Genomic DNA, 27925 nt, shown 5'->3' on the forward strand with positions numbered 1-27925 from the left:
AAAGGACGCTTACAACATAGGTGAAGTCACATAAACATATGCAAACCCCCAACACCATGAAAGAGAGAGAAAGGCACCAGATGTCATGGGTTTCCAGACAGGATACCCTGAGAAAGACTGTTGGCACCCACATAATTTTGCAGTTGGGAATTCTAACTTCCACTTAATCATGACAAAATCCCAAACCCAAAAGAGGTCTATTACTAATGGGGGAGGAGTGGCTGTCATCTCAGCACACATTTTTGTAAACCCAGCACTTCTGATGTGGAGGCAGAAGGCCAGGGTTTTAAACTCATCCTCATCTACAAGCTGAGTTAAAATGTCAGAGTGAGTTAATGTTAAAAAAAAAAAGCCTGAGGGGCCAGGCACTGGTAGCACATGTCTTTAATTCCAGCACTAGGGAGGCAGAGGCAGGCAGATCTCCATGAGTTCAAGGCCAGCCTGGTCTACAAAGTGAGTTCCAGGACAGCTAGGATTGTTAAACAGAGAAACTCTGTCTCAAAAAAAAAAAAAAAACAAAAACAAAAAAAAAACAAAGACAAGGGCTGGAGAGATGGCTCAGAGGTTAGGAGCACAGGCTGTTCTTCCAAAAGTCTAGAGTTCAATTCCCAGCACACACATGGTAGCTCAAAACCATTTACAGTGAGATCTGGTGCCCTCTTCTGGCCTGCAGGCAGTACACTGTACATATAAATAAATCTTGAAAAAGAAAAAGAAAACAAAAAAGCCTGAGGTGTTAGGGCACAACAGGTATACTGGCCCATATGTCTATCCTTAACACTGAAAAGACTGAGGCAGGAGGACTGAGTTTAAGGCTGTTTGTGCTTTATATCAAGAGCCTGTCTCAAATTAAAAAGGGGGGTGAAGGGCTGGAGAGATGGCTCAGCGGTTAAGAGCATTGTGTGCTCTTCCAAAGGACCCGAGTTCGATTCCCAGCAACCACATGGTGGCTCACAACCATCTGTAATGAGGTCTGGTGTCCTCTTCTAGCCTGTAGGCATATATGTAAACAGAATATTGTATCCATAATAAATAAATATTTAAAAAAAAAAAAGGGGGGGGGTGAAGAGGTGGGTGAATCTCCGAGTTTGAGGCTAGCCTGATAGGCAGTTCCAGGCCAGCCAGGGCTATATAGTGAAACTGTTTCAAATAAGACAAAACCACAAAAAAGCTGGGTGAGGTGGAACACGATTTTAATCCCAGCACTCAGGAGGCAAAGACCAGTGGATCTCAGAGTTACAGGACAACCAGGGCCAAACAGAAACCCTGTCTAGGGGTGAGGGAGCACACACATACATACAATAAGACAACACCCAGAAAGGGTTGGGAATTATTAGGTGGAGGTGGGATATCTGCCTGCAATCCCAGCACACAGCAGGTCGGAGGCAGGAGAATCAAGAGTTCTAAGTCATTCTCATTTCATAACAAGATTAAGGACAGCAGAGGGTACTTGAAATAAAAAGAAAAGAAAACAGGCTGGAGAGATGGCTCAGTGGTAAAGAGCACTAACTGCTCTTCCAGAGGGCCCTGGTTCAATTCCCAGGACCCACAGGGCTGCTCACAACTGCCTGTCACTCCAGTTCTAAAGGATCTGACGCCCTCCCACAGACACACACGCAAGTAAAACAAATAAATCTTTAAAAACAACAAAAAGTCATTGTTTATGAAAAAGAAAGACATGCTGAGGAAATACTGCAAATTAAGGGAAACTAAAAAGAGATATTATGGCACAGGCCAGGCAGGGCGGCACAGGCCAGGCACACGGCACAGACATGTAACTCTACCACTCTGGGGGCGGAGGTAGAAGGACTGTTGTGATTTGTGACCAGCTAAGGCTGCATAGAACTTTGTCTAAAAAAAGAAGTGAAATTAAGAACTGATGTAATGGCACACGCCTTTGATTCTAGAACCCGGGAGACAGAGGTACAAAGATCTCTGCGAGTTTGAGGCCAGCCTGGTCTATATAGTGAGTTCTGGGATAGCCAAGGCTACAAAGTGAGATCCTGTTATTTCTTCAAAGAAAGAAATAACAAAACTATTATACTGATTTTAAGTCTGCTGTGGTTTATCACTGTATGTTCCAAAACACAGAATAGGTTTGACTTGACTTATTTATTTAAACTATCTATCTACCTATCTATCTCTCTTGGTTTTTTCAAGACAGGGTTTCTCTGTGTAACAGCTCTGGCTATCCCAGAACTCACTTTGTAGATCAGACTGGTCTCGAACTCAGAGATCTGCCTGCCTCTGCCTCCCAAGTGTTGGGATTAAAGGTGTGCGCCACCACCGCCCAGTTGAGATTGACTTTTTAAAAAGTACATATTTAAGTGTTTAAAAGCATTACAGAACTGAGTTTGGAAGCTGCTAGTGGCCCTGATCAATTGCCACAAGCCCCTTGCTCCCTGGGGGCCGGCCTCTGTGCTCGCTCCCATACCAACATACAGGCTTGGGGCAGAGAAGTTCCATAAAATGAGATTTATTGCCAAATTTCAAGAAAGATGGTTGATAAGCAGAAGACACTGGACGCCTCCTTCCGCAGTGACAGGGAGGCAGCCCTGTGCAGTCCCCACCCCAACCCACCCCTCCAGCAAAGGGAACCAATGGCATTTGGCCATTAAGGTAGTAACCCCAGGACTACTTGCCCAACCAATCACTTGACAGCAAAGACTGGGGCTCTAATTCCTGGAAGCAGGTGACTTGGCAGAAGTCCAGCAGCCTTTTTGCTGCTGTAGAAGGCGATTGTTCTCAAGGGACGATGGCAAGGAATCAGGACTGGACACCTAAAGACATTCTTGTTCTTGTACAGGAGATGGAGGGACAGGCAGGCTGGCATAGGAGCCCCAGGAGTGTGGCTTGAGGCTGACAGTGGGGGGGGGGGCTCAGGAGCCAGACATTGCAGTTCACTCTGCCACTGACTGCGACCCACAGCAAGGCAGTGACAGTACAGAAATGAAGGCATCAGCCTGCACAGGCTGGCAGGCCTCCGTGGGCACAACTGGTGGCTGGGAGCAGGGTGAGTGGAAAGGCCACTGGCTGCTGTGACCCTCCCTTCTCTTCCAGTAAACAAAAGTGCACATGCAGATCCCAGGTGAGAGCTCCTCCTCCAGCGCCCCCAGCCCAGGCTCCAGCCTCAGTCCTGCTGGCTGCCACAGTGGGTTGAAGACTCTAGGGTAGCCCCCAGAGCCAGAGGCGATGGAGAAGGGAGGGAGGAAGGCGAGGGGAGAAAACACTCCTCTCATTAAGAAAGGAGGGGCAGCCCACCAGGGGCCTGAGAGGTGAGCTGTAGTCACAGACTCCAGCATGTGAAGGAAAAGGGGGTGGCTGGCTATCAGAGCTGTCTCAGCTGAGGAAGAACCACAGAGACCCAGATAAATCCCATCTGGGAGGCACAGGAGGCAGGGGTGGGGGCAGAGGCCGGTGAAGGTTGATTAATGATAATTGCATACAGGTTTTTCCGATGGTAACACAGGCCACACTCTAGGGTTTTCATCTTCAGAACTGTGCAAGGCTGGATGGAAGCTGGCCTGGGAGCAGAGACTGCACCAGGAGGCAGCCGTTCCTCTTCTCCCCTGGAAGCCTTGAGATCTGACCATCTAATGACAGCTCTCCAAAGGGGAAGGGATACTGCCAGAAAGATCCGCGGTTTGCAGACGGGGAAACACAGAGCAAATGGCTCCATCACTCAGACGCTTACCCCTCTTTAGGCTCCAGCTAAGGGCCAGATTTCACTCAGCTGACAGATGACCCTACAGCCTGGACCCAAGGTCCCTATAGCTACTCCAAGTGGGTGTGGCTGGTTGGAAGCTGCCTGATGAACAGGAGATGGGAGCCTCCGGCAGCTCAGCTGTGCTCTCCACAGAAGTCAGGAATGTAAACTATTGGGGGTGAGAACCGAGATGATGCCATCCCGGAAACTCCAAGCATTGTGCCAAAGGCCTGAGGCAGTTTGCAACAACCACAAAGACCACAGGAGTAATGTGCTCCATCCTAAGCCCAGAGCCTGGAAAAGAGGCCAGAACAGGGAGCTAGCCAGGTGATACCTGGCACCACTAGCCAGGGTAGAATAGAAAGGACATCAGGAGCGTCAAGTCCTGTCCAAACTTGACGGCTCCGATGGTGTGTCCACAGCCTGTGCTGTAGCTCATTTCTTAGCAAGGCTAGGCAGTGACGTGCGTGTAGGTGAGCTTGTGCCTTGGGCTTGGCAGGCCTAGGGTGCACTTCTCCTGTAGAGGGTCACCAGCTCCTTCCGTTTCTGCACTAGCCCAGGCGCTTCTTGGTTCAGCTCTCCCAAATCCCTCATTTCCTGCAGGACCTGGGTAGCCTGCCTCAGCTGCTCCACAGCCTGGCTGAGCAATGACTCGGCACACACAGGTTGTGGTTCGCTGCCCAGCACCTGGTTCAGCAACTGCTCTGTCTGTTTCGAGGCCACCTTCACTTCCAGCTGGGCCCGATACAACTTTTCCTTGGGCAGCTGTGCATGCCGAGGCCCGTCTCTGAGTAGGTCCCCAAGGGAAGAGGAGCGAGGATGAAACTGGGATGGCAAGTCCCAGGAGGGGTGTGCTGGGGCTGCTCTTGTCTCCTGTGGAGCAGTTCCAGGGGTGCCCATTGCAGACTCAGGACCATCATTCATGCCATTCACAGAGACCTGTGTTGGGCCTGAAGCAGTGGTCTCAGGGGCCTCAGAACTCTGGGATGGACCAGAAGCATCCACCCCACTAATACAGGCCTTCATCTTCTCTGAAAGGATCTTGGGAGGGGGTGCAGGGGGCTTTTTGCTCTCCCTGGGGACAGTCTCTGGAGTCTCTGAGGAGAGCACCTTGGGCAGCTGAGCACTCTCAAGAGCAGAAGACTCCTCTGGACTGGGGTTCTCCCAGCTCACCTTCAGTTTCTCAGACAATGTGCTGTTAGTGAGCCTCTTAAAGTCACTGTCCTCCTCTGCTAGGGTCTCCACATCCTCCGGGCTCTCAGGATTGGCCTCGGGGCCTGCTGAGACAGGAGTTGGGGCTCTCTCTCCTGCAGGAGTCTCCATGCTGTCGTCAGTGCTGGAAGTCTCGGGTACCGGGGAAGGCTTGGCAGGAGGCATGAGAGCCCGGGGTGGCTCCTGGGGCTGAGTTTCATCCACTTCACTGACAGGAGCAAACACTGGTGGTCCACTGTCTGGGACATCGAGGTCCAGGCGCAGAAGCCCGTCAGAAGCCGCACTGGCTACCTGGTGTGAGGGTGGTATCCAGATGTCATCTTGGATGGCCACTGGGTCAGATACAGGCTCCCCCAAACTGCTTACTCCACCTACTTCTGCTTGCCTAGAGAGCTCTATCCAGCCTTTCTGCCCTTGACCTGGCCTGATTCTGGGACCTTCCTCACAGTACAGGGACCTTCCAGGGAGCTTCAGAGGTCACAAAGTTGGGCTGAGCAGGAAGCCTCTTCCAAGGTCCCTCAGATGGTGCACGAGTGGGGAGGGTGGAGTCCAGGCTAGGACTCGCGCTCACCACACTGTATGGCCAACACTTGGGATCACTACTGAGGAAGGGCCCTCCCTAAATTCTCAGAGTCTCTTCTCTAAGGTTGGGTTCAACCTCCTGCACACCCTCTCCTTGGCTTGCCCTTCCTTTCCCTCTCTGCGACTCCTCTCTCAGCTGACAGATAAGAGCAGGCTATCTCACTTCAGAACAAACCTTCCAAGGACCCTGTGTCCTTCCGGCCTGTGGTTCTCCACTTTGGGGGGCCCTGCAGCTGTACCTGGCAGCCCTAAACTGACTCCTTCTCTGTAAAAATATTCTGCACACGTGGCCACTTTCTTTCCCCTCAGTTCTTCCCTTGCTATTGCGGCTGCCAGGTCCTGTGCTGATGTCCCCAAATCCTAAGCCACCCAAGTCCACTTGCTTCTGCTAGCGTTTCCTGACGATCTCTGTACTGGCTACCAGCCCTCTCCTTGTCAAAAGCCTTCTCTCCCGCGGCAGCCATTGCTGATAGCCTTAAGTGTCTTATTTGCTGAGCATTTTTTCCTGGCCTTTAAAGTCTCTCCCCGACAGTTCTACCGGTCTTTTCGAGGCTACTCCTTACCATTCCCCCTTGCCCGAACCTTTTCCCAGATTGCCTGTATCTGAGCCTGTGACATCTCTTGTTTTCCACAGTGTATCACCAATCCCTTTCTCTTCCTCTTCAACCCCTGACAGAGCCTGGAATCCTTCTCCCTTCATTTCTCCCTCCTTCGACCCAAATCCACCCTAAGGATCTCAGAGAGATCTCTGGAACATTTCTCCAATCATATCCCCAACTCCTGCATCTAGGCCTCCATAGCTCCTCCCCCTTCATGCCCAGTCTAACCCCCAAACCAACTGAGCCCCACAGCACAGCCTCAATTATTAGGCCGGGTGCCTTAGCTCCTACTAACTCCTCCAACAAGGGTCCCTCTCACTCCCACCCATCAACTAACCTGGTGCCAGCTCCAACTGTAACTCCCCTCCACGGTCCCTCCTGCCCCAGTCTCCTGGAGCTGTCCCTCTACTGAACTAGTCACAGCTAATAGGAACAGGCCTACTCTCCTGCTGGAAGACGACCTCTAAGTCACAGGGACGAGCTTCTCAAGCCTGTTTCCTCTGTCCAAGTTCACTGTGAACCACAACTGGAAAGGGGCCCAAACATCTGTTGTCCTTCCTAAGCACATACCACTTAGCAAGCCCCAACTCCAGGTTAGCCCTGAGTGTCGATTGCCACCCTAAGGACCTGGAATCCCAGGTCCCCTGACCTCCCATTATTCAAGCCAAGTGAAGGCCTTACCTCCTTTAAGTGGATTCTTGTTGGTGGCCGGCGCCGTTGACCCCCACGAACCCGGTTCCGTGTCACATGCTCGAGGGCACAGGTCTGATCTACTTTTACCTGGGAAGGAATTAGAAGCAGCTGAGTCCCTGCCAGGTCTTGGAAAGACAGGAAACACTGCCAAGACTCAGAGTCAGGGTCTGCACTCAGCATCCTCACTGCCCATGTGTGTCTCCCTACTGTGACCTCCACTCCTCTCTGTGTCTACCCTGTCACCGGTGTTCCCTCTGCTGAGTGTGACAATTCTCATTCTCCGCAGCTCTCCTTCAGCTCAGTCTAGCACACATCCCTAAGCAGCCCTGAGACTGCTCAGGGGCTCAGCTGGGACAGGAGGGGAGGCCAGATCAGGACCCTCTGGGACCTAGCATGCATCAAAGTCTTGCCCTGACCTCTCTTACTCTCCTAACCCATGCCCAGGCCAGGAAAGGGCACAGCCTCTATGGCTGGGTCTGGCTGTGTAGAAGGCAGCCTCTCTTCCCTAAGTCAGGAAAGGTGGGCCCATCACATGGGAGGTCTGGACTCCGAATGCCGGAACTGCCTGTTCCTGGGAGGGAGCAAGACTCTTATTCCACTGAGGAACAGAGGGAACCTGCCAAAACTGCCAGAGACCTGTGAGGTCATGGCTTCTGTGGACACTTTACCATCTATGATGTGGCCCACCATCCCTTCTCCCATATGGAGACATTTTTTTCCATACAGTGAAAGGCTGAGTGTAATATAGTGACATGGGTGAACACACAGGACTCACAGGCTGGGACAGGGCAAGGAGGCGTCTCTCAAATCTCATCTTCTGCTATCCAAATTTGTTTGTTTGCTTTTTTGTTTTTTGAGACAGTTTCTCTGTGTAGCTTTTGAGCCTGTCTTGGAACTTGCTCTGAAGACCAGGCTGGCCTTGAACTCACAGAGATCTGCCACCACCACCTAACACAAGCCTAACTTTTTAAACCACCATTACCCTATGGTAATGCACAGCCCAGGGGCGTCAGGAATGAAGGTCATTGCAGACAAACAGGGAAACCCTGCCCAGCTCAGGTCCATGGGCCAACTGAAGAAGGAGCTCGCTGGCTAGGCAGTGGTGGCACACTCCTTTAATCCCAGCACTCAGGAGGCAGAGGCAGGCAGATCTCTGAGTTCAAGGCCAGCCTGGTCTATAAAGCGAGTTTCAAGACAGTCCAGGCTACACCGAGAAACCTGTCTCAAAACAAACAAACAAACAAACAAACAAACAAAACCAACAAAAAGAAAAAGAAAAAAAAAGGTGTTCATGGGCTCTAAGCTCACCCCAGCCCTCAGGCTCGGAGCTGCCACTGGACTGGAAGGACATACAGACTGTGCAGACAGTTAAATCCCACCCACTACCTACATTCCCTTTCTTGGGTGATGGAGCCCAAGACCCTGTGCAGATGCTCTACCACAATTATGCTCGCAGTCCGCGTGCTTTTCAGTTTGAAATGAACCATTAAGGGCTGGGAATGTGGCTCAGCTGGTAGAGCGCTAGTCTAGCATACAGGAAGTCCTGGCTTAATCTCCAGCACCTCAGAAAACCAGGCTGGGTGGAGAACCACAAGTTCAAGGTCATCCTTAGCTACACAGTCAGTTCACAAGCTGACACTCTGTCTCAAAGAAACAAACAAACAAATCCCCCATTTACTCATGCCTTAGTTTCCTTGGTAGAGACTGGACACTACCACTCACGCTGAAGGGCTTTGGGGAGAGTAAATGAAGTAGGCCCCAGTGTTTGCAGCGATGATGGAGCTGAGGGGCAGTGTGGAATGGGGGGTTGGGGACAGGCTTCTCCTAAATTGATGGGTCAGAGAACAAAGAACCATCCAGAGGACCGCACCCCATACCTCATCAAAAGCCTTGTTCTTGCCCCGGTTGATCCCTTCGTTGAGGGCTTTGATCCAGGATTCCTTCTCTTCTCCACTGGGGGCCTGGAATTTGATGTCACTGACCTGTGATAGACAGGTGGGGAGGATGGCAGATATTTTTAGGGCTCACATTTGGGGTCTTTAGGAAGCCATTCCAAAGGGAAGCCTGAATGACCCACAGCGGTTCTGACATCGGGCTTTAAGTGGGGAGGGGAGGCATCAAGAGAGAGGCCCACTCCAGCCAGCAGCTTTCAGAGGCGCGGAGGCAACCAGCCTCATCCTACAGAAAGGATTCTGATACCGTCCTGCTTCATAAGGCTCTGTCTCGGGATAAGACGCATAAATAAAATCATGCTAAGTGAAGAACAAGTCCGAGACTGCCTGCCTCCCCCTATGAGGTACCTAGAAAAAAAACCAAAGACAGAAAGTAGACCGGTGACCGTGAGGGACTGGAGAAGAGAGAGTGTGAGCCAGTATTTAATGGATTTGGTTGCAGTTTTGTGAGTTTTAAAAGTGTTCTGAAGAAGGATGGCGGTGATGGCACCACCTGAAGAGTGAGGCCAATGCCTCTGAAAGTTCACTTAAAATAGTTAAGGAAACTTTGGTCAGGAATGAAGGTGCACTCAAGAGGTAGAGACAGGCGGGTCTCTATGAGTCTGAAGCCACTCTGGTCTATAGAGTTCCAGGCCAGCCAGGGGCAGGGGCTACGTAGTGAGACCATGTCTTTTTTTTTTTTTTTTAAAAAAGATTTTATTTATTTATTTGTTTGTTTGTTTATTATGTATACAGTGTTCTGCCAGCATGTTTTCAAGCCAGAAGAGGGTACCAGATCTCAGTACAGATGGTTGTAAGCCATCATGTGGTTGCTGGGAATTGAACTCAGGACCTTTGGAAGAGCAGCCAGTGCTCTTAACCTCTGAGCCATCTCTCCAGCCCTGTGTGTTTGATCTTATACAGGCTGCGGGGACTCTAGCGGAACCTGGAGCCCCCCGTGCGGCTGAGCTGGCCATCCAGCTTACTTTAGGGATTCCGTGTCTCTGCCTGTCATGCACTGGGGTCACAGGCAGGGCACCATACCCACATGGGTTTTACAGGTGTATTCAGGTGAGCACAGTCAGCCCTTTACCACTGAGTCACCTCCCCTGCGACAAAATTGTTTTAAAAAGATGTATCTAGGGCTGGGGATGCCGCTTAGTTATTGGTTGAAGCCCTGGCTTCAGTCCCCAGCACCACACGAACCAGGTGTGGCTGTGCATGCCTGCAGTCCCAGCCATTGGGAGACAGAGGCACAGGCAGGAGAGTCAGAAATCCAAGGCCAGCTTGAATACCTGAGACTGTCTCAAAAGAAAGTTCCGAAGGAACCAGATCTGGAGCTGACCAGAAGGCGTGTGAATAGCACCCCAGCCTTCGCCTGGGCCGTCTTACTTTCTCATTCATGAAATGGGATAACTCAGTTTACTACAAAGCAATGCTGAAAGAATTAAACATCAGAACTAAAGCCCGGCACACAGTAGGTGAATGAGACAGCCCATGAATGAGCCGGCCTAGGTTCCTCCCCTCACCCTGTTTCTGGGCGGCTGCCTACTCTCTGACCTCAAGACGCCCTAGTTCTCTGTTGGTGTGGCCAGTTTGCCCATTCCCCGCCCTGGTATTAGATAGTGCCTCCTGCCACTCTGCCAGTCAGTTATGTAACACCACAGTACAGTGCACTTGGCCTGGCCCCTCAGCATCCTCATTATATAACTTTCTCCTGGCAGCACCACCTCCTCCTCCTCCTCCAGGACCCTAGGTCCCCCCTCCATGCCGGCCACAGCCAAATGCTCATTTGCATGACCGGGCTAAATTAGATCCTGGCAGCAGATCTGCAGTTAAGTCAGAAAACCCTAGGGCACCTTGGCAGCTTCCTTTCAGCCCAGCCTTCAGGGCTGCAGGGTCTCAGGCAGAGGCCACAGGGCATACCGGGACTACGAAGGCCACCCAATCCTGTGAGGTGCCAGGGGTCTAGGCAGCCCTTCTGACCCCTGCTGCCATACCTGTTAGGGGTTCAGGGTTTATAGGGCCCCTCCCTGGTACAGACTGCATCCCAGAGTGGAGCAGGGAACAGTCAGGCGCTGAGTTCTCTCTTCGTAACTCTGGTCTCAAAGGGCTGAGAACAAAACTCCTGGGCTCAGTTGCCCCTTCTCCACTGGCCCAGTCCGCCAGCCACAGGCTGCAGGGAGGGTACTGGTTCCCTCGGAGAGATATGGCCTCAGGAAAAACCTACTGTGCTGGCCAATGGACTCACAGAGACGAAAGAACACCATGTCTGGGATCCAGTTCTACCGTAAAGTACGGTGTGATCCCATCTCAGTGAGCTCTGCATACCACAGGGATGACTGCCACAGGGACAACCGGAATGGACACCAAGCAGCTATGCCTGGTGGGCTCAGGCTACAGCTCCATGCCACAAGCCCCCTGAAGAAGCTCTAACAACACAGGCTCTAGCAGGAGAAACCATGCTAATAAGAATGGCTGCAGAACAGGCAGCCAAGGCCTGGGAAAGGGGGAAGGGCAGAATGGCAGATAGGAAAAGGGGGGAGGGGAAGAGGAGGCCGGAAAGAGGAAAGGGCCAAGCTGTCCGAGATCAGCAGGGCAGCAAGGCCCAGCAGTGGCCACCCTGCTTCCTGGCAGCCGCTGTCTGTGACCTCATGGACAGGGGCGTGGGGATGAAGCAGCAGGGGGAGTGGGGCACACAAGACAGTGGAGTCTTTGTTTATTTGATTAGAAAGGAAAAAAAGGCAGCCTCAGGACCAGACAGCCAGGGTCACGTGACCTCCTGGCCAGCTAGAGGCCACAAGGAAGTTGGGGAACACCCAGGGCGATGGGAAAAGCAGGCAAAGGAGGAGGATGTGCAAGGCCTCTGGGGAGCCCCACTCTAGTGCAGAATGATGAGGGTCAAGGGCCTTGAGCAGGAGTCTGGTTGTATCTTCGTCTCCACAGCTAGCACCGCTGGTCCAGCCCATCTCTCAAACTGTCCTGTTCCCATCCCCCAGAACCAGCCTCAACTCTTGGAAGGGTCATGGGTGGAGGAAGGCTGTTACCACAGAAGCTGAGAAGCTGTAAGGACGGGCTCCTCTGAAGGAGTCCTACTGCTGGGTGACCCACCTAGCGCACAGCACTGGCTGAGTCCCAGAGCTGGCAAAGTAGGTGACAAGGGCAAAGGACAGAGACAAAAGACTCCTGTCACTCCACATCCGCAGAAGACACGCACACAGTGGTCCTGACATGGCTAAGTGGTATCCGCGCATAAGGAAGTGCACATGCATGGGCAGACAAAGGTGCCGACCTGTGTGTACTTTGCACCTCTCGAACACAGCGCATACTCTGCTCAGAGGGGCAGCAGGACTCCAGGACAACAAAGGGCTTATAGGGCCTGAAAGACCATTCTCTCGTTCTCAAAGTACCCTAAACAACAGATATCAAATGAACCTTGACCTTCAGGACACCATAAACCTGACCCCGTCCTGGTGATACATTCTTGGGCGGAACAGACTAATGAGGAACATGCACTGTGATCTCTTCCAGCATCCAGGACCGCAGGGACCACAGAAATGTAAGTCTCAGCCCACCTAACGGAACCTGCAGGCTGCCTTCTTCCCCACGCTAATCCGCTAATCTTCCCAGGCAGATCCTGGCCTGCAGGGAGGCAGCCTTCAGGGTTAACCCTACCTTGTTCCCCGGGGATCGCAGCAGGATAAAGCGGTGCTTCCGCTTGAGGACAGCACGAAGGTCCTGGCACTTCTCATAGCTTCCGAGTTCCACCGTCTCGACACACTTCTGCTCGTCCTGGAGAGGGAGAGAGGCCAAAGAAGTGAGATGAGAGCCAGATCCTCTGAGAACCTCAGTCACTGAATATACATTCCAGACTCTGATCCTACTGGGCAAGAACACCGCATCACCAAGATGTGGTATTCAAACCCTGGCAAGGAAATAGTGCCAGCGTGTGCCGGCGGCACGTGTCCACAATGTTCACCATGCAGATTAAGAAGTGGAATACAGCCAAGTGGTGGTGGTGCATGTCTTTAATCCCAGCTCTCAGGAGACAGAGGCAGTCGGATCTCTGTGAATTTGAGGCCAGCCTGAGTTCCAGGACAACCAGGACTGTTTCATAGAGAAACCTTGTCTCGAAAAAACAAAACACACACACACAAAGCACACACACACAAAGAAGTGGGATACACAGTAAGGGGTGGGTTTGTGCCTAAAGATTGGGTCTAGTGGTCCTAAGACGAGAGGCAAAAATAGGAGAAGCTAGGGAGGTTTAGAAAAGGATGCCTGGGGGTCTGTACAGGCACAGTGGCCAGACAGAGATCTGTGAAAGAGAGCCTAGAAGAATCCAGGATGACATGAAACACGGCGAGAACTTCCCATGAAGAGCGTGAACCAGACACACGTGGGCTCACACGCCCTGACTTCAGCCCAGTGATCCTGAGCCAACCGGCTCCCTCACTTAACATCTCCCCATTCTGATTACTAGCTAGGCAGAGGAGCCTCTCACCCCAGGCTGAAGGCCGCACACAACAGAGATGGCAGGAGCGTTAAGAACACCCCCCCTCCACCAGCCTGTCACTCCGGCCTCATCACTATGTAGGCCAGTGGCCAAAGGTGCCTGGTCTCCGCCACTGGCTAGTTGTCCTGTGACTGACTCATCCAAGACCGAAACATTCCATCCTTCGGGGGAGCTCCTCAAGCAGGGAGGCAAACAGCAACAACAACAACAAAAAGGCTTCAAGATCTCCCTGAAGATGACTGGGTTCAGAAAGCCCCTTCCCTACCATGGTAAGCAGAGCCCAGCTGCAAAGACCTAGACAAACTGAGGTGCAAAGAAAAGCTACCTGGGAGAGGTTTGGGCCAACCGAGGCACCCAAGGAGGACACTCTCCAACCCGCTATGCTGCTCCTGTGCAGTGAGCTCCAAGTTCCCAGCTTTTGTGAGCAGTTGCCTATGCTGGGTGGGCTGTGGTGAGGCAGCTGTCTGAGTCATTTCTGCTCCTGTAAGTGACCTCGAACCCATGTTCCTGTAAGTAACTCCAATAAAACTCACTGGTTCACCAAGCTGGACTTCGGTGGTGTCTGTATTTTGTCTGTCATGGGTTTCCTATCTGGGATGACTAGTTGAGTGTTTTGTTTCCCCAGGAAAATTTTTGTCACACAACACCAGGCAGCCTTCTAAACTTCCTGCCTGCCACCCCTGACACTAGAAGGTTTTGGGCATAGGACACCTCTCGGGCAGCTGCCTAGGACGAGCTCTCCCTGATAGTGATTAACTGGTTCCTCTTCTGGAGATGACCCAGTTGCTACAACTTCCTGGGGAGCAGAAGCAGGCCGTGTGTGTATGTACACACACACACACACACACACACACACACAGAGAGAGAGAGAGAGAGAGCTCTGGATGGCCGTGAATTTGCTGTGTAGATCAGGCTGGCTTCAAACTCACAGAGATCCACCTGCCTCTCTCTGCCTCCTAAGCAATGGGATTGAAAGTGTACACCACACACATCCACACATGGTTGCATGAATGATGCTTCTTCTTCTTCTTTTTTTTTTCTTTTGATACAAGGTTTCTCTGTACAGCCCTGGCTGTCCTGGAGTTTGATTTGTAGACCACACTGACTTCAAACTCACAGAGACCCACCTGCCTTTGCCTCCCAAGTGCGGGATTAGAGGCGTGTGCCACCACCAGCCAGCTTGATTGATGCTTCTTTGGTTGCCCTGTGTCAGTGGCCCTTCAGTGTAGGATCTAGTGCTCTCAGCCTCTGAGGGCCCCATCACTTAGTGCCAGGGTCATGCAAACAACTACAAAAGCATTGACCAATGCATCCAGTGCCACTTGATAACCTGCTAGAAATGCAGCTTTGTGGGTTCCTTCTGATCCAATCATAAACTTGGAGAGCATGGGCTGAAAATGTGAACTTGTTTGTTTGTTCTGTTTTTCAAGGCAGGGTTTCTCTGTGTAGCCCTGGCTGTCCTGGAACTTGCTCTGTAGACCAGGCTGGCCTCAAACCCACAAAGATCCACTTGCCTCTACTTCCCAAGTGCTGGGGATAATGTGAATTTTAACCATCACTCCAGGTGACCCTGGTGTAAGCAAACCCCTGAGAACTCTTTCTTTATGCCAGACATATTCAGTCTCAGCAGCCTTGAGGCTTTTAATAACATCCAAATCTGCTAAAGGCACTGCATACTTTGGCCACAGGACAGAGAAATCATGGAACTAAGCAGGAGGCTGCCTCCCAGCTGGCTAGTTTCCATTGTGCTGGAAGGTGTTATGCAGACTGCTGGGAGAAAACAGTCATCAATGGTCTTTCCCAGCTAGAAACCTGCAAGTGACAAATTCATCAGTCTGGCAAGATGCGCTCGTTGGTGCAACAGAGCCACAACTGTTATGGGTACAGCCAACTTCTCTCTGACCAGATCTGAGGCCTGCCCTACAGAAGAGAATTCTTGGCTGCTATTATTAACCTATGGTGCTCTAGAGAGGTGGCTCAGAGGCTAAGAGCAATTGTTGCTCTTGCAGTTGCTTGAGTTTAGTTCCTAGCATCCACATGGTGTTTCATAACTATCCATAATTCCAGGGAGGCTATGACCTCCAAAGACACCAGGCATGACTGTAGGGCACATATACACATGTAGGCAAAACATCCAAGCACATGAAATAAAATTAACTTCTCTCTCTCTCTCTCTCTTGAGATAGGGTTTCTCTGTGCAGCCCTAATTGTCCTGAAACTCACTCTGTAGACCAGGCTGGCCCCAAACTCACAGATCCTCCTGCCTCTGCCTCCAAAGTGCTAGGACTAAAGGCATGCGCCACCGCCGCCTCACAAAATAAATCTTAAAACAACAATAACACCAGCACTCGGGAGGCAGAGGCAGGTGGATCTCTGTGAGTTCGAAGCCAGCCTGGTCTATAAGAGGTAGTTCCAGGACAGGAACCAAAAGCTATGGAGAAACCCTGTCTCGAAAAATCAAAAAAAAACAAAAAACAAAAAACAAACAACAACAACAATAACAACAAAAAATAAAATAGAATAGAATAAAAAGCACCTGGTCAAAGACCATGTTGGAGAGGCCCTAGCTGGGAACTTACTACTATTGCTTCCCTAATGCCTTTTAAATATATGTTTATAATTCATAGATTAGTGCTGCTCTCAGCCTTGGCCGGAGAATTTCTGTTTACACCAGCGAACTTTAATGCAGAGAGTCAAAACTGATCAAAGTGTTCCAAGAATGACTAACTGTTGAGTGCTCAACCCTGAAGAGGACATCTCCATCCATCCCTTTAAGGAGCAGAGAGCATCATGGAAATGCGGGTGGAAAGAATGTGAGAGCCAGAGGGTAGGGAGGAGAGCTGTGGAACACTGTCTCCTGGACGCAATCCGACTGCTGCAACCATCCGTTCACAGCAGCAGTGGCTACCTTTATAAGACTCCCAACAACATTCTGTCATGGGTGGGGAGGGGAGCACGAGCCCCCACTCAGCCCTAAGGGGCTAAGGCAGCCAATGATTGCTGAGGAAGAAGTCATTTTCCTGGTGGTGTAATCATTGTTAACATACCCTTGCTTAAGTAAATGACCCTCTACTTATGGCCATGCCATGTAAGCAACCCTAGTTAAATGCAGTGGGGACACACATACGTACACACATACTCATACACACACACACATACACAAATATTGGGTGTGATGGTGACGAATAATAAATTATATATATATATGTATATGCATGTATACACACACATACACACACACACACTCAGAGCCAGCAAGATGGCTAAGTAGGTGTACTGGCTGGTTTTGTGTGTCAACTTGACACAAACTAGAGTCATCAGAGAGGAGGGAGCCTCAGTTGGGGAAATGTTTCCACGAGGTACAGCTGTAAGGCATTTTCTCATTTAGTGATCAATGGGGTCAGGCTCAGCCCATGATGGGTGGTGCTGTCCCTGGGCTGCTGTCCCTGGGTTCTATAAGAAAGCAGGCTGAGCAAGCTATGGGAAGTCAGCCAGTAAGCAGCTCCCTTCCACGGCTTCTACATCAGTGGCTGCCTCCAGGTTCCTGCCCTGTTTGAGTTCTTGGCCTGACTTCCTTCAGCAATGCTGAAGTGTAAGCCTGATAATCCCTTTCCTCCCCAACTTGCTTTTTGGTTATGGTGTTTCGGCTCAGCAATAGAAACCCTGACTAAGATGGTAGATGGATGTTCTTACTGCCAGACTTGATACCCTGGGTTCAATCCCCAGAACCCACATGGTGGAAGGAGAGAAGTGATCCCTCAAGCTGTCCTCTGATTGCCACAATAACAGTATGGCAATATGTCCCTTCACCCCACAAGTAAGTAAGTAAATGAAAAGGCAAAAGGACTTTTATAAGAACCCCCACACCCAGATAACATCTCAGATCAATGTTAGGGTGAGGCTCAGACCCCAGTACTTTTCTTTTTTGGTTTTTCAAGACAGGGTTTCTCTGTGTAATAGCCCTGGAACTAGCTCTTGTAAACCAGGCTGGCCTCGAACTCACAGAGATCCTCCTGCCTCTACCTCCCGAGTGCTGGGATTAAAGGCGTGCGCCACCACCGCCCTGCTGAGCTCAGTATTTTTCAAGGCAGATGGCTGACATGTTTTCTCCTCAGCCTCTCAGGGGAAAAGGGACTCGATGGCCAGAGCAGCCTGCTCACTCTGCCCAGGTGCCATCACGTGTCAGTTCCCATTTTTGCTTCCATGCATCTTTTTAAGCCCTGATCCTTATTCCTGTTCAGGTTCTTCCATGAAACATACAGATCAGAAAAGTTCTTCTATTCTGGGAAGCTCCCCTGATAACCTGCCATGATCCCCCAAATCTTAGTGCTCTTGTGTCTTACCCACTACGGGGGGCATGCAGACACCTATAAAGCACCTGTCAATTACCAGGCTAGATGCCAGGAAGGCTGAGCCTCGACACAGAAGATCACAGTTCTATCTCACCCTTGGTCGGCTCTCTCCTAGTGTCTGTGTGTCTGTCTCCATATGCTCCCCAGCCGCACTCCACATGAAGTAGCTCTCAAGAGAGGAATACAGGGGTTGTAGCTATAGCTCTATAGCTCTATTGGGTGCTAGAACACTGGTCCTGGGTTTCTCCCTCAGCACCGCACAACCTAGGAAAGGTGGCTGTCCTAATGGCCGACAGCAACTGGATGGAGGGATCACTTCTCTCCTTCTGCCATGTGGGTTCTGGGATCGAGTTCAGGTCATCAGTCTTGTCAGTTGTCTTAGTTTATCATGTGATGGACACCGTGACCCAAAGCAGCTTGGGGAAGAAAGGGTTCATTTCATTTTACAACCTGAAATCCATCATCCAGGGAAGCCAGAGCAGGAACAGGAATCTGGGTGTAGGAGGTAATGGAAGCCATGGAGGATGCTGCTTACTGGCTTGCTCCCCATGTCTTGCTCAGCCTGCACCCAGGATCACTAGTCCAAGGGTGGCACCATCCACATCAATAATCAAGCAAGAAAATGAAGCCCAGGCTTGCCCATAGGCTAGTGTGGTGGTGGCACTTTCTCAGCAGAGAGTCCCTCTTTCAAAGTGACTCTAGCCTATCAGTGCACACACCTACAACCCCAGCACTTGGGAGGTGGAGGCGAGGGAATTAAAAATTCAAGGACATCCTTAGCTAGTTCAAGGCCAGGTGGGGTCATACAAAACCCTGCCTTTAAAAGCACACACACACACACACACACACACACACACACACACAGTACCAGTTTGCCAGAATGGTGCCCAGCCTAGCATAAGACCTTGGCATCCAGGAGAAGCTCCAGCAACAGTTCCACACCCACACCTACACAGGCTCCCCAGTGGACAACTACCAGCCCAAATGCACCGTCTTCTTAGGAATAAATTCACTCCGTCTTCACTACCCAGCAACCCAAGGCTGCCTGACTTGGGACAACTCAACACCAAAGTGCTGAATCATCCAGGGCCTTCTGTAGTTCAGAGAGGATAAAGCAGGAGGCACTGGGAGGGGGAACAGTTTTGGAACATCAGCCTCTGACAGCAGAGAAGCAGCCAAGAGCCGTCTGCACTCGCCTAGTTCCTTACATCAGAAAGAGGAATTGAACTAATAAGCATTTCTCAATTCCTTCTCCTGAGCCAAGCTCCATCCCTGGGTGCTAAGTTCTTGGAATCACATTTAAGTTTTTCATAGTGATTTTTTTTTTTTAAAGTATGATTTGGATTTTTCATCTTTAGGGAATGTGAAACCCTGCCCGCTTCCCAGCTGTGGCCAGATGTGGAAAGGCAGTCTAGGACAAGTATGGCAGCGCCTGACGGGCTGACAGCTGAGAGCCTGTCACTCAGCTCCTGTAGCAGCTGGCACTGGAAAAAAACATATCAACCATCCTCCCCCCCTTTGCTCTAATAAAAATATCCCTCGTCTGCCACTTTCCCAGCTGTGGCACATCCTAATTTGGTAAGTGCGGAACATCTGGGAGGCTGTCTGCTCATCATCATTCCTTACTGTTCTCCCACAGCTTCTCCGTCATCCAGACTCCTGGGGACTCAGCAGGACAGGCAAGGTGCTTTTCTTTTCTTTCTTTCTTTTTTGGAGACAGAGTTTCCTCTTCGTAGCTCTGGAATTCATTCTGTAGACCAGGCTGGCTTCAAACTCACAGAGATCGCCTGCCTCTGCCTCCCGACTGCTGGGACTAAAGGCGTGTGGCTGACAGGAAGCTTTTCAAAGGCAACTCCTTGAAACCCTTAGATCAGGTTATTTGTGCTTTTGTGGCCTAGGGCACTTAGGGATGTGTGAAGCTGCCTTAAAGGGGCTGAGAGAGACTGATATACCAGTAAGATGCAGGCTCCTTCTATCTTCACAGAGTCTATCTATGAAGACCTACAGTATTGCCCCATCCTCAGCCATGGGCCTCTGTAGCCTCAACCCCAGCACCAAGAAGAATAGCTACCTTTCCTTCAAGTCTTTGTGAACAGCATCTCTGATGCTTCCTTAATTAATAATTTTAGCTTTTGTTTCGAGACAGGGTCTCACACTATAATCTAGACTAGCCTCGAATTGAGGGCAGTCCTCCTGTTTTGCTGGGATTATCAGTGTAAGGCTGTCAATTTTAGTATTCTTAGGTTGTCCAAATCTTAAGCCTAGGGAAGGGGATGAGAATCTGAGTGTAACCCCAGCATTTCTGCCATGAGATGGGAAACAGAGACAGGAAAATCCCCAGGAGGCTGTGGTCCAGCTAGCCTTGAGTATGCAGACAAGAGACACCCTGCCTCAAACAAGGCAGAAGGTGAAACTGACACCCAAGGCTGCCTTCCAACTTCCATACATGTGCCTCGACAATACAAGTCCTCACAGATGAACACTTACGCATACACATGTGTTGTGCACATGTAAATGTATAAAGAAATAAATGTTTAATAAGTATCAACTGTTAGCTCAGTGTTAGAGGAGAGAAAGCCTTTTAGCCTTTGGAACAGCCAGGCAGTTACAAAGTCGGAAAAAGGACTCCAAGCCTCAGTGCAAGTTTCTAGTACCAATTCCAACTGGAAAGCCCTTCAGGCGACATCTGCTGTTGACGGCAAGGAGTATTTAACATTTTATTTGTGTGTTCTTTCGTTTGCTGTTTTTGAGACAGGGTCTCTTTATGTCATCCTGGCTGTCCTGGAACTCTCTATATAGACCAGGCTGGCCTCCAACTCACAGATAAACCCCCGCCTCTGTGAGTGCCGGGATTAAAGATATTCATTATTACTCCTGTCGTTTATTTAACATTTTAAAGTTTTTCAGCCGGATGGTGGTGGTGCATACTTTTAATCCCAGCACTCAGGAGGAAGAGGTAGGTGGATCTCTGTGAGTTTGAGGCCAGTACTCAGAAGGCAGAAGTAGGTAGATCTCTGTGAGGCCAGCTTGGTCTACATAGGGTGTTCCAAGCCAGCTGAAAGGTGAGAGCTTTTTTCAATAAATAAATAAATAAATAAATAAATAAATAAATAAATAAATAAATAAATAAATGGAGGCCTGGTTAGATGGCTCAGCAGTTAACATTGCTGGTTTCACAAAGGACCCAGTTTTGGTTTCCAGCACCCATATCACAGGCATCTACAATTTCAGTTCCAGAGAATCTGAAGGCCTCTTCTGGCCTCCCTCAGCGCTATACACAAGGTGCACATATACACATAAATGAAAATGCTCATACACATAAAATAAAAATTATATCTTAAAAAAAGTATGAAGGCTAAGGGTTAATTAACATTTTTTGTGCCAATGCTGACTGACACATCTTCAGTTGTTTTTTTGGGTTTTTTTTAAATGCTTCTATAAAACTTTGGCCAAACCCAGGAAGCTCCAGCGTATAGGTAGGTAGTTGAGGAGACTCAGTACACCATGCACAGAGGGCCACAGACTCCTCACTGAGGAACTCTAAGTTTAAAGTATCATCCCCATAATACACACAGAGACCCAAAGGAGATAAGAGGCTTGCCCAGGGTGACACAGCATGTCAGCGGTGAAGTGGGGGTCAGTGTGACAGCACACGCTTCTAATTCTAGCACCCGGAGGCAGAGGCAGGTGCATTTCTGTGACTTTTTAGCCAGCCAGCCTGGTCTACATAGTAAGACCCTGTCTCAAATCAAACACAAAAGCAACCAAATCAAAAGCAAAACGGAACGAGTGTTCCGGCCCCAGTCTTCGGGTCCTCCTCTGGCCTGCCTGCCTCGCTCTGTCTCTGCTGTCAGGGTCAAGCAAGCCCTCACCTCATTCTCGTAGACCAGCAGCTGGGCTTGGCAGAGGAGCAGGTAGCGGTCTTTCCATAAACCCAGGAGCCCTCCACTGCTCTTCTTGATCCAGCCAGCCTTGTCTGCTGTCCGTGCTCCACGAGGCTTCTCGCTCCCCTCCTTCATACTCTGTAAGACAGTACCAGGACACATCATGAGGGTTGCTGCCATGAAGCCATATGGTCCACGGATCACACAGGGGTGCATCTAGTGTTGGGGACATCATCCTACATGGAGTTTCCTCAGGAACCCTCCAGGAGGATATCAGAAAAAACAGCAGTAGTGATAGCCACCACCTTACACGTGAGCCCTGTACTGTGCACGTCACACATAGCTGCATCTGACTTTCATAATTGCTCTCCAATACGGCAGCACTGTTAGCCACAGTTGCAGCAAACTGAAATTCAGATCACGTGGCTAGAGAGACAGACCCAAAATCCAGAGCAGGTCTCTCTGAACTCATTTTCTTCCCTCTCCTGTGCCTCCCTGTGTTTATTAAACTGGCGAACAAATGTATTGAGCCCATATAATGTCACATGTCACTGGGGAGAGAACAAAAGCGATATAACCCTCCTTCATCAAGTACATAGTGGGGAGATGGAGCAGCTAAACAAGCAAATGCCCAGGAACATACACATTAACTAATGTAAAGTGCTATGAAGGGGCAGGGGAGATGGCTCAGCGAGTAAAGGTGCTTGTCACCAAACCTAGTGACCTGAGTTCAATCCCCAGAGCCCACATGGTGGAAAAAGAGAACCAACTCTCACAAGCTTCTGATCTTCATATGTGTGCACACATGCACACACACACATGCAATAAAAAAGAAAAGGCCACAAGCAGGCACTGGTATGTAAGAGGATACTGGGGACCTGGTGGCCCAGAAAGACATCCTGAAATAGAGGATGTTTAAGCCAGACCTAGAAGGACAGGAGGACCAGAGGAGGACCAGTCAGTGTAAGGACTTTCTCTCTCTCTCTCTCTCTCTATATATATATATATATATATATATATATATATATATACCTTCCTGACTTTCTAGAGACTTCAATCCAGCTTCCTGTCCTGAAGCAAGGGACTCCTTAGTTCTCATGCCCATGCCAGGGTAGGACTGTGGGGTGGCTACTTCCTCCGATGAAGACTCTGGGAACTGTCTCTTCGGTCACAGGCTGGTGCTAAGTTCAAATCATTCTGCAGAAGGTAGCTACACGGTAATCTCAGGGTCTGTCATGTCCCATTCACAACCTGCTCAGATGGCTGGGTGCTAGGTACACAGGAACACAGACGTCTACATGTCTACCCGATGGGGTCAGATTCACCCATGAGTCCTAAGCACTTAATCTTGTTCTTTGATACCTAATGAACGCCAAAGTTCTATTTGTAAAAATAAAAAGTTAAATATACCCTATTTCTAACCACTGTGCTGAACTTAGAGGTTCCTGGGGTACTGAGTATGCGAGAGGGTGGCAGAGAAAGGATCAAGAGTGCATCAGAATCGAGAGGACACTAGAAGGAAATCGACACTGACGAATTTCAACTACGTTATAATTTACATAGAGCTCCAAAAAGGGCCCCATTGAAAGGCACGCCTCTCCCCAGAGATACCCTGTGGCCACAGATGTCTTTGGAAGGACAAGCCCAGGCAGATATAAGTGTGGTGAGCTGTGAGGAGCTGGGCAGGGCCTGGCTTCTGTGTTATGGCAGAGAGGCTCCAGCCAGTGTCTCTCTATAGTCCTTCTTCCTCTTGGAAGTCCACACATTCTGCTTCACTGGGAGCGTGGGCTTTGGAGCTCACATCACACAGACCAGAAAGAGATGGAGCAAATGATGCCACTTCTTTCTGTCTCGGTTTGCTCACCTGGGAAGCGGAGATGCTAACAGTTCCTGTATAAATAGGAATCCATTTGCTTTTCTGCCTTTTGACTAAGACAATATAGAAATAGGATTCCATGAAGACAGGGGACCTTGTTTTGTTTACTGCTGTGCTTAGACGGTGCCTGGCACACAGATAAGGGCTTGATACACGTTTGTTACTAAATGAGAACAAGGCACACGTCCTAGCATACCTTGAGCTTAGTAACTGGCAGCTGTCACTCTTGTTACTGTCGTTCTGCCCATCACTGCCAGCCCCTCTTTGAGTCTCAGGGACCTCTCTCTAGATCTGGTTCTCAATTTAGAATGAAAGCTGAGCTATATCTGCTGGTCTCACACCTCCAGGAATGTGGGATATCCCTTCTGGTCTTCTAACTTGGTGCATGGCAGGAGAAATGGGGAAGTGGGCTGGTTCCAAATGATCTTCCCGGATGTAGGAATGAGGAAGTGAGGAGCTGACAGTAGCCACCCTGCCAGGGGAAGGAGGAAGAGACTTCAGGGCCCTTGGACAATAATCGGAGATTCTCCCATTCAGCCATGTACCTAATTCTCCCGAGCCACTGTTCACAGCATGCTCTCACAGGCTGGGGGACGTCCAGGGACCTAAGTCTCTCAGTGACCCAGGCAGGCTGCCACAAGGTCCAGGACTGGAAGAGAAGAACTACAGAGTAGGAATCCCTATGTGTGCGCGCACGCGCGCACGCACACACACACACACCTATTAGCACGTCAGCACTGCTGGCCATCCCCTGGGCCCTGAGCTCTCAGTGTCTCCTGAACAAGGTTGTGGGGACTGTGGAAGCTGCTCTTCACATCGCCCATCTCTGAGTTCCAAGTTTCTCTTCTGATTCCAGGGAGCACAACCCACCACCCACCCTTTAAAAGAGATCTCACGCCTCTGCCATCTCCTCTACCTGCCTCCTCCACTGTCTGGTACGTAAAACTTCACATCAGCTGGAAGCTCTGGGGGCCAAGGTTAGAACCTAGGCCTTGATCGCTGTCACCTCCGGACGGGGAATGCACACCAGAGTGCCTAGTGAATACCAAGACTAGATGAGCTAGGGAAACCAGTCCAAGGTCTATAAGGTGGGTGGGGACCAGTATGGACTGGGAAGGAGGGTTAGAGGAGGTTAGGGAAGGGAACAGTTGAGGGTTTACAGATGGTGTGAGGCAAAGCCCAGCCATCCTACGGGAGGCCTGGCTAAATGCCAGGGTCCTACTTGCCTCCACCCTCCACCAAACTCCCTCCCTGCCTCCTTAGACCTCCTCCCACCAGGGGTCTGGCTACACCCCAGTAAGTTTTAACATGGCGCCCCTCCCCTTGGCAGGGTTCACAGGGGAGGTTTTGTCTTGTTCAGCCCAGTCTCTCCAGCTCCTCTCTTCTTACTGACCAGCTGACCACTGTTTCTGTTCCCCTCCCAGCCATCCTCAGCAGGCCTTCTCCTGCCTCCTGATGTACCCCATGGCATCAGTCTGGCTTCCTAGGCCTGACATGGGAATGTATCAGGGCTATTCTTTCAAAAAGCAAGGAGGAAAAAGAGACAGGTTGCCTTGACCCTAAGTCAAGAGAGACACAAAAAGCTACAGTAAAGTTACAACAGACAAAAGAAACCTTGTTGGCAGGGCACATGGCAGGCAGCTTGTGATGACTTCTGCCCTTTGACTAAACCCAACTCCAAGACGAGCATGATGGCAAATGTCTTTAAGCCCAGCACTTAGGACGCAAAGACAGGAGGATCTCTGAGTTCAAGACCAGCTTGGTCTGTATAGGGAGTACTAGGCCACCAGCCAGGATGACATAGTGAAACCCTGTCTCAAATTAAAAAAAAAAGAAAAAAAAAATTAAGGATCTATTCTATCAGGGGCCTAGAATGAAGCATATGGAAAAAGGAAAAAATACAACCCCTGCCCTAAGGAATCATCTAGGTTAATAAAGACAGTACACAGCCTGCCTGAGGGAAGCTTTAGGAGGGTGGGTGGCTACCTCCTGCTTGAGGGAGTCCCCCATCCTAGCCTTCTGCTACAAGGGCCTGGGATTGATACAGAAGTTCTTTCAGAAGGCAGGTGTACGAGGAGAAGTAAAGGCAAAAAGGCAAAGACTTCCCACTCTCGTGGCTCTGGAGACGTGGCTCAGAATTAAGAGCACTGGATGCTCTTCCAGAGGACTTGGGTTCGATTCCTGACACCTACATGGCAGCTCACAAACATCTTTAACTCCAGTTCCAGGATATCTGGTGTCCTCTTATGGCCTCCAGAGGCACCAGCCATGCAAGTGGTTCACAGACACATATGCACGCAAAACACCCATGCATATAAAATAAAAAAATAAACACTTCATATTCTCAATCCTTTTGCTACAGAAGAGACAAAGCACAGCAGAAAGCGCGAGAGGTTGGCCCAGTGTCATAAAACCTGCGACAAGATGCTGCCATGCCTGTCTCAGTAATGGCCAGGGCAATCAGGGCAGTCTGGAGCCAGGAAAGGGGTGGTTTGGGGTGGGCAATGGGGCAGAACCAGGGAGTCCGAGAGCTAAGGTTTCTAACCTTACTCCAGGGCCAGCAGCAACACCTCCACTGATATTTTTGGTTTTCAAAGCTTTTGCACACACATTATCAGATTTCTGGATTCCCCTTCCCTTCTCATTTTACAGTTGAAGACCAGAAAGCACAGATAGACAGATGCTAGAGCCCAACCCAGCACTTCTCCAAGCCTCAGCCTGACAGGGACCACCATCCTACATCCTACACAGAGGCCAAGGGAGGCTTGGCCCCAGAGGTCCTGGGACCCAGGAAGTGCAAAGCAGGAGGGCGGGAAGCGGCTATGTGAAGGTGAGGTGGAAAGGTGGCCTGAGGGTCAGTGGCCATAATTAAGAGGCTTTTAAGAGAAGGATGGACACAGGCGTGGGGAAACAAGGGAAACTGTTAAGTAGGAAGCAACAAGAGTTAGGGGTACCAAAGAGAGCTCCCGACTCTGTGGATGAGACATGGGATTGGACGGGGAAATAGCATGGGCAAGATGTTAATGAGCCGGATAGTCAGGAGTTTTTGGTATCTGGAACCAGAAAGTAGCAATGGTAGCAGTTCTGAACCAGAAGGAGCACAGGGCAGTGCTGAGCCCAGGAAGCCCCAGGAGGACTTCCTTTAACTGGGGACCAGAGCAGATCAGGAGATGGAGTGATCCTGACCCACACATCCTCTGGGAACAGGGGAGGGGCCTTGGACAGAGAGCACAGCCACTGCAGGAGGGGAACGGAGGGGCAGGCAGCAGCCCCACCCATAACAGCTGGAGAAACCACAGTAAAACAGGGGCCTGCCTTTGCCCCTTACCTGGACCCACTCTGAGTGCAGGGACCACAATCCAACCGTCAGGTCTAGGGGAGGAGGTTAGGCCTATGTTTTACAGAAGAGGAAACACAAACTGAGAGGGGAAGTGACTTATCTACCATCCCACACAAACTCAGGGTCCAGCCTACAGGCAACAGAGCCTTGCTGCTCCGGGAAATACGCAAGGGGACACTGACAGGGACGCAGGCAGCTGAGCTCACTGAAGGCACCCCAGCTGGCAGGGGGGCTCCGGAGGGGAAAGCTTCATCATTCTTCCCCACTCTTCAAAAGATAAGAAAGTCTTCTTTTTACTCATTTCATGAGCATGCAGCAGGTGACTGCTGTGTATCGGAACCTTGGATAACGGGAACGCTGCGAGAGCAGAGGGCAGAGGAATCTCAAGGGGCATGGCTGATCCAGCCCTTGCTTCTGAGGGAGGTAGCTGACCTGACCCTTCAACTAACATCCTCAGATAGACAAGGGCAAAAGCAGTGGGGACTCTTGAGAGATTTACACATGGAAGACAAAAGCAATTTCTTCGGCCCTGCCACCAGGCTCCATTACAGTCTCATTCCTTGAGACAGTGAGTGACCTAGGACCCCTAAGAACTTCCCTCCCCTAACACACACACATAAGCAGTCTGACTCCTCAGGAGTCTTGGCAGGCAAGAAGTCAAGAAAGGGTGTAACGGGATTCAGGCACAGCAACCCAATCTACTTTCAGCAAATCACCCAACTCCCCAGGGCCTCAGTCTCCCCGCCAATCCAATGGGAATCATGACAGGCACTGTTCCCAGTTGGTGAGAAAAGCCCAAAACATAACGGAGGATGCTGTCGGCGAGATGCAGGACTAGACCACCACCCCGCCCCTACCCCATCGGTCCAGGCTCTGCCTGAAAGAAGGAAGGGAAAGAGTGTGCAGAGACCCGTGCAAGTAGAGCGGGCAGGACCCCAGTCCAGCACCCTGCTCCGTCTGGCCCAGCCCTCACCTCCTCCTCCATGGCGAGTCTGTGAGGTACGGCCGTTTAGCCGCTTACTGCTGCCCGCGCCGCGCGGGCTCCGCTTGCTCCATCTATGCGCAGCCGGGCGGCGGCTCGCTGTTTTCTGTCCCGCCGGCCGCCCGAGGCCCAAGAAACTTCGGGGGGCGGAGCCGGGGCCGGGGAGGGGCTTCCGGGGGCCGGGGGCGGGGCCGGGGAGGGGTGCAGCGACCCCCAGCCCCTGCCCGCAGCGCAGTGAAGGAGCGTGGCCGG

General features: G+C 50.7%; 1 protein-coding gene across 1 annotated transcript; it reads right to left on the minus strand.

Moving 5' to 3' along the window:
• Nucleotides 1–1205: 1205 nt before the first annotated feature.
• Nucleotides 1206–27780, minus strand: Plekho2 (pleckstrin homology domain containing O2). The gene is made up of 6 exons (XM_057768765.1): nt 27665–27780; nt 21464–21613; nt 12399–12515; nt 8670–8774; nt 6781–6879; nt 1206–5209 (listed from the first exon to the last, which is right to left on the minus strand). Exons 1-6 carry the CDS (start codon nt 27674–27676, stop codon nt 4208–4210), a joined length of 1485 nt encoding a protein of 494 aa, XP_057624748.1. The 5' UTR covers nt 27677–27780; the 3' UTR covers nt 1206–4207.
• Between the last annotated feature and the right edge of the window lie 145 nt (nt 27781–27925).

This window comes from Chionomys nivalis, chromosome 4 (genome assembly GCF_950005125.1).
Source record: "Chionomys nivalis chromosome 4, mChiNiv1.1, whole genome shotgun sequence".
NCBI classification, from domain to species: domain Eukaryota; kingdom Metazoa; phylum Chordata; class Mammalia; order Rodentia; family Cricetidae; genus Chionomys; species Chionomys nivalis.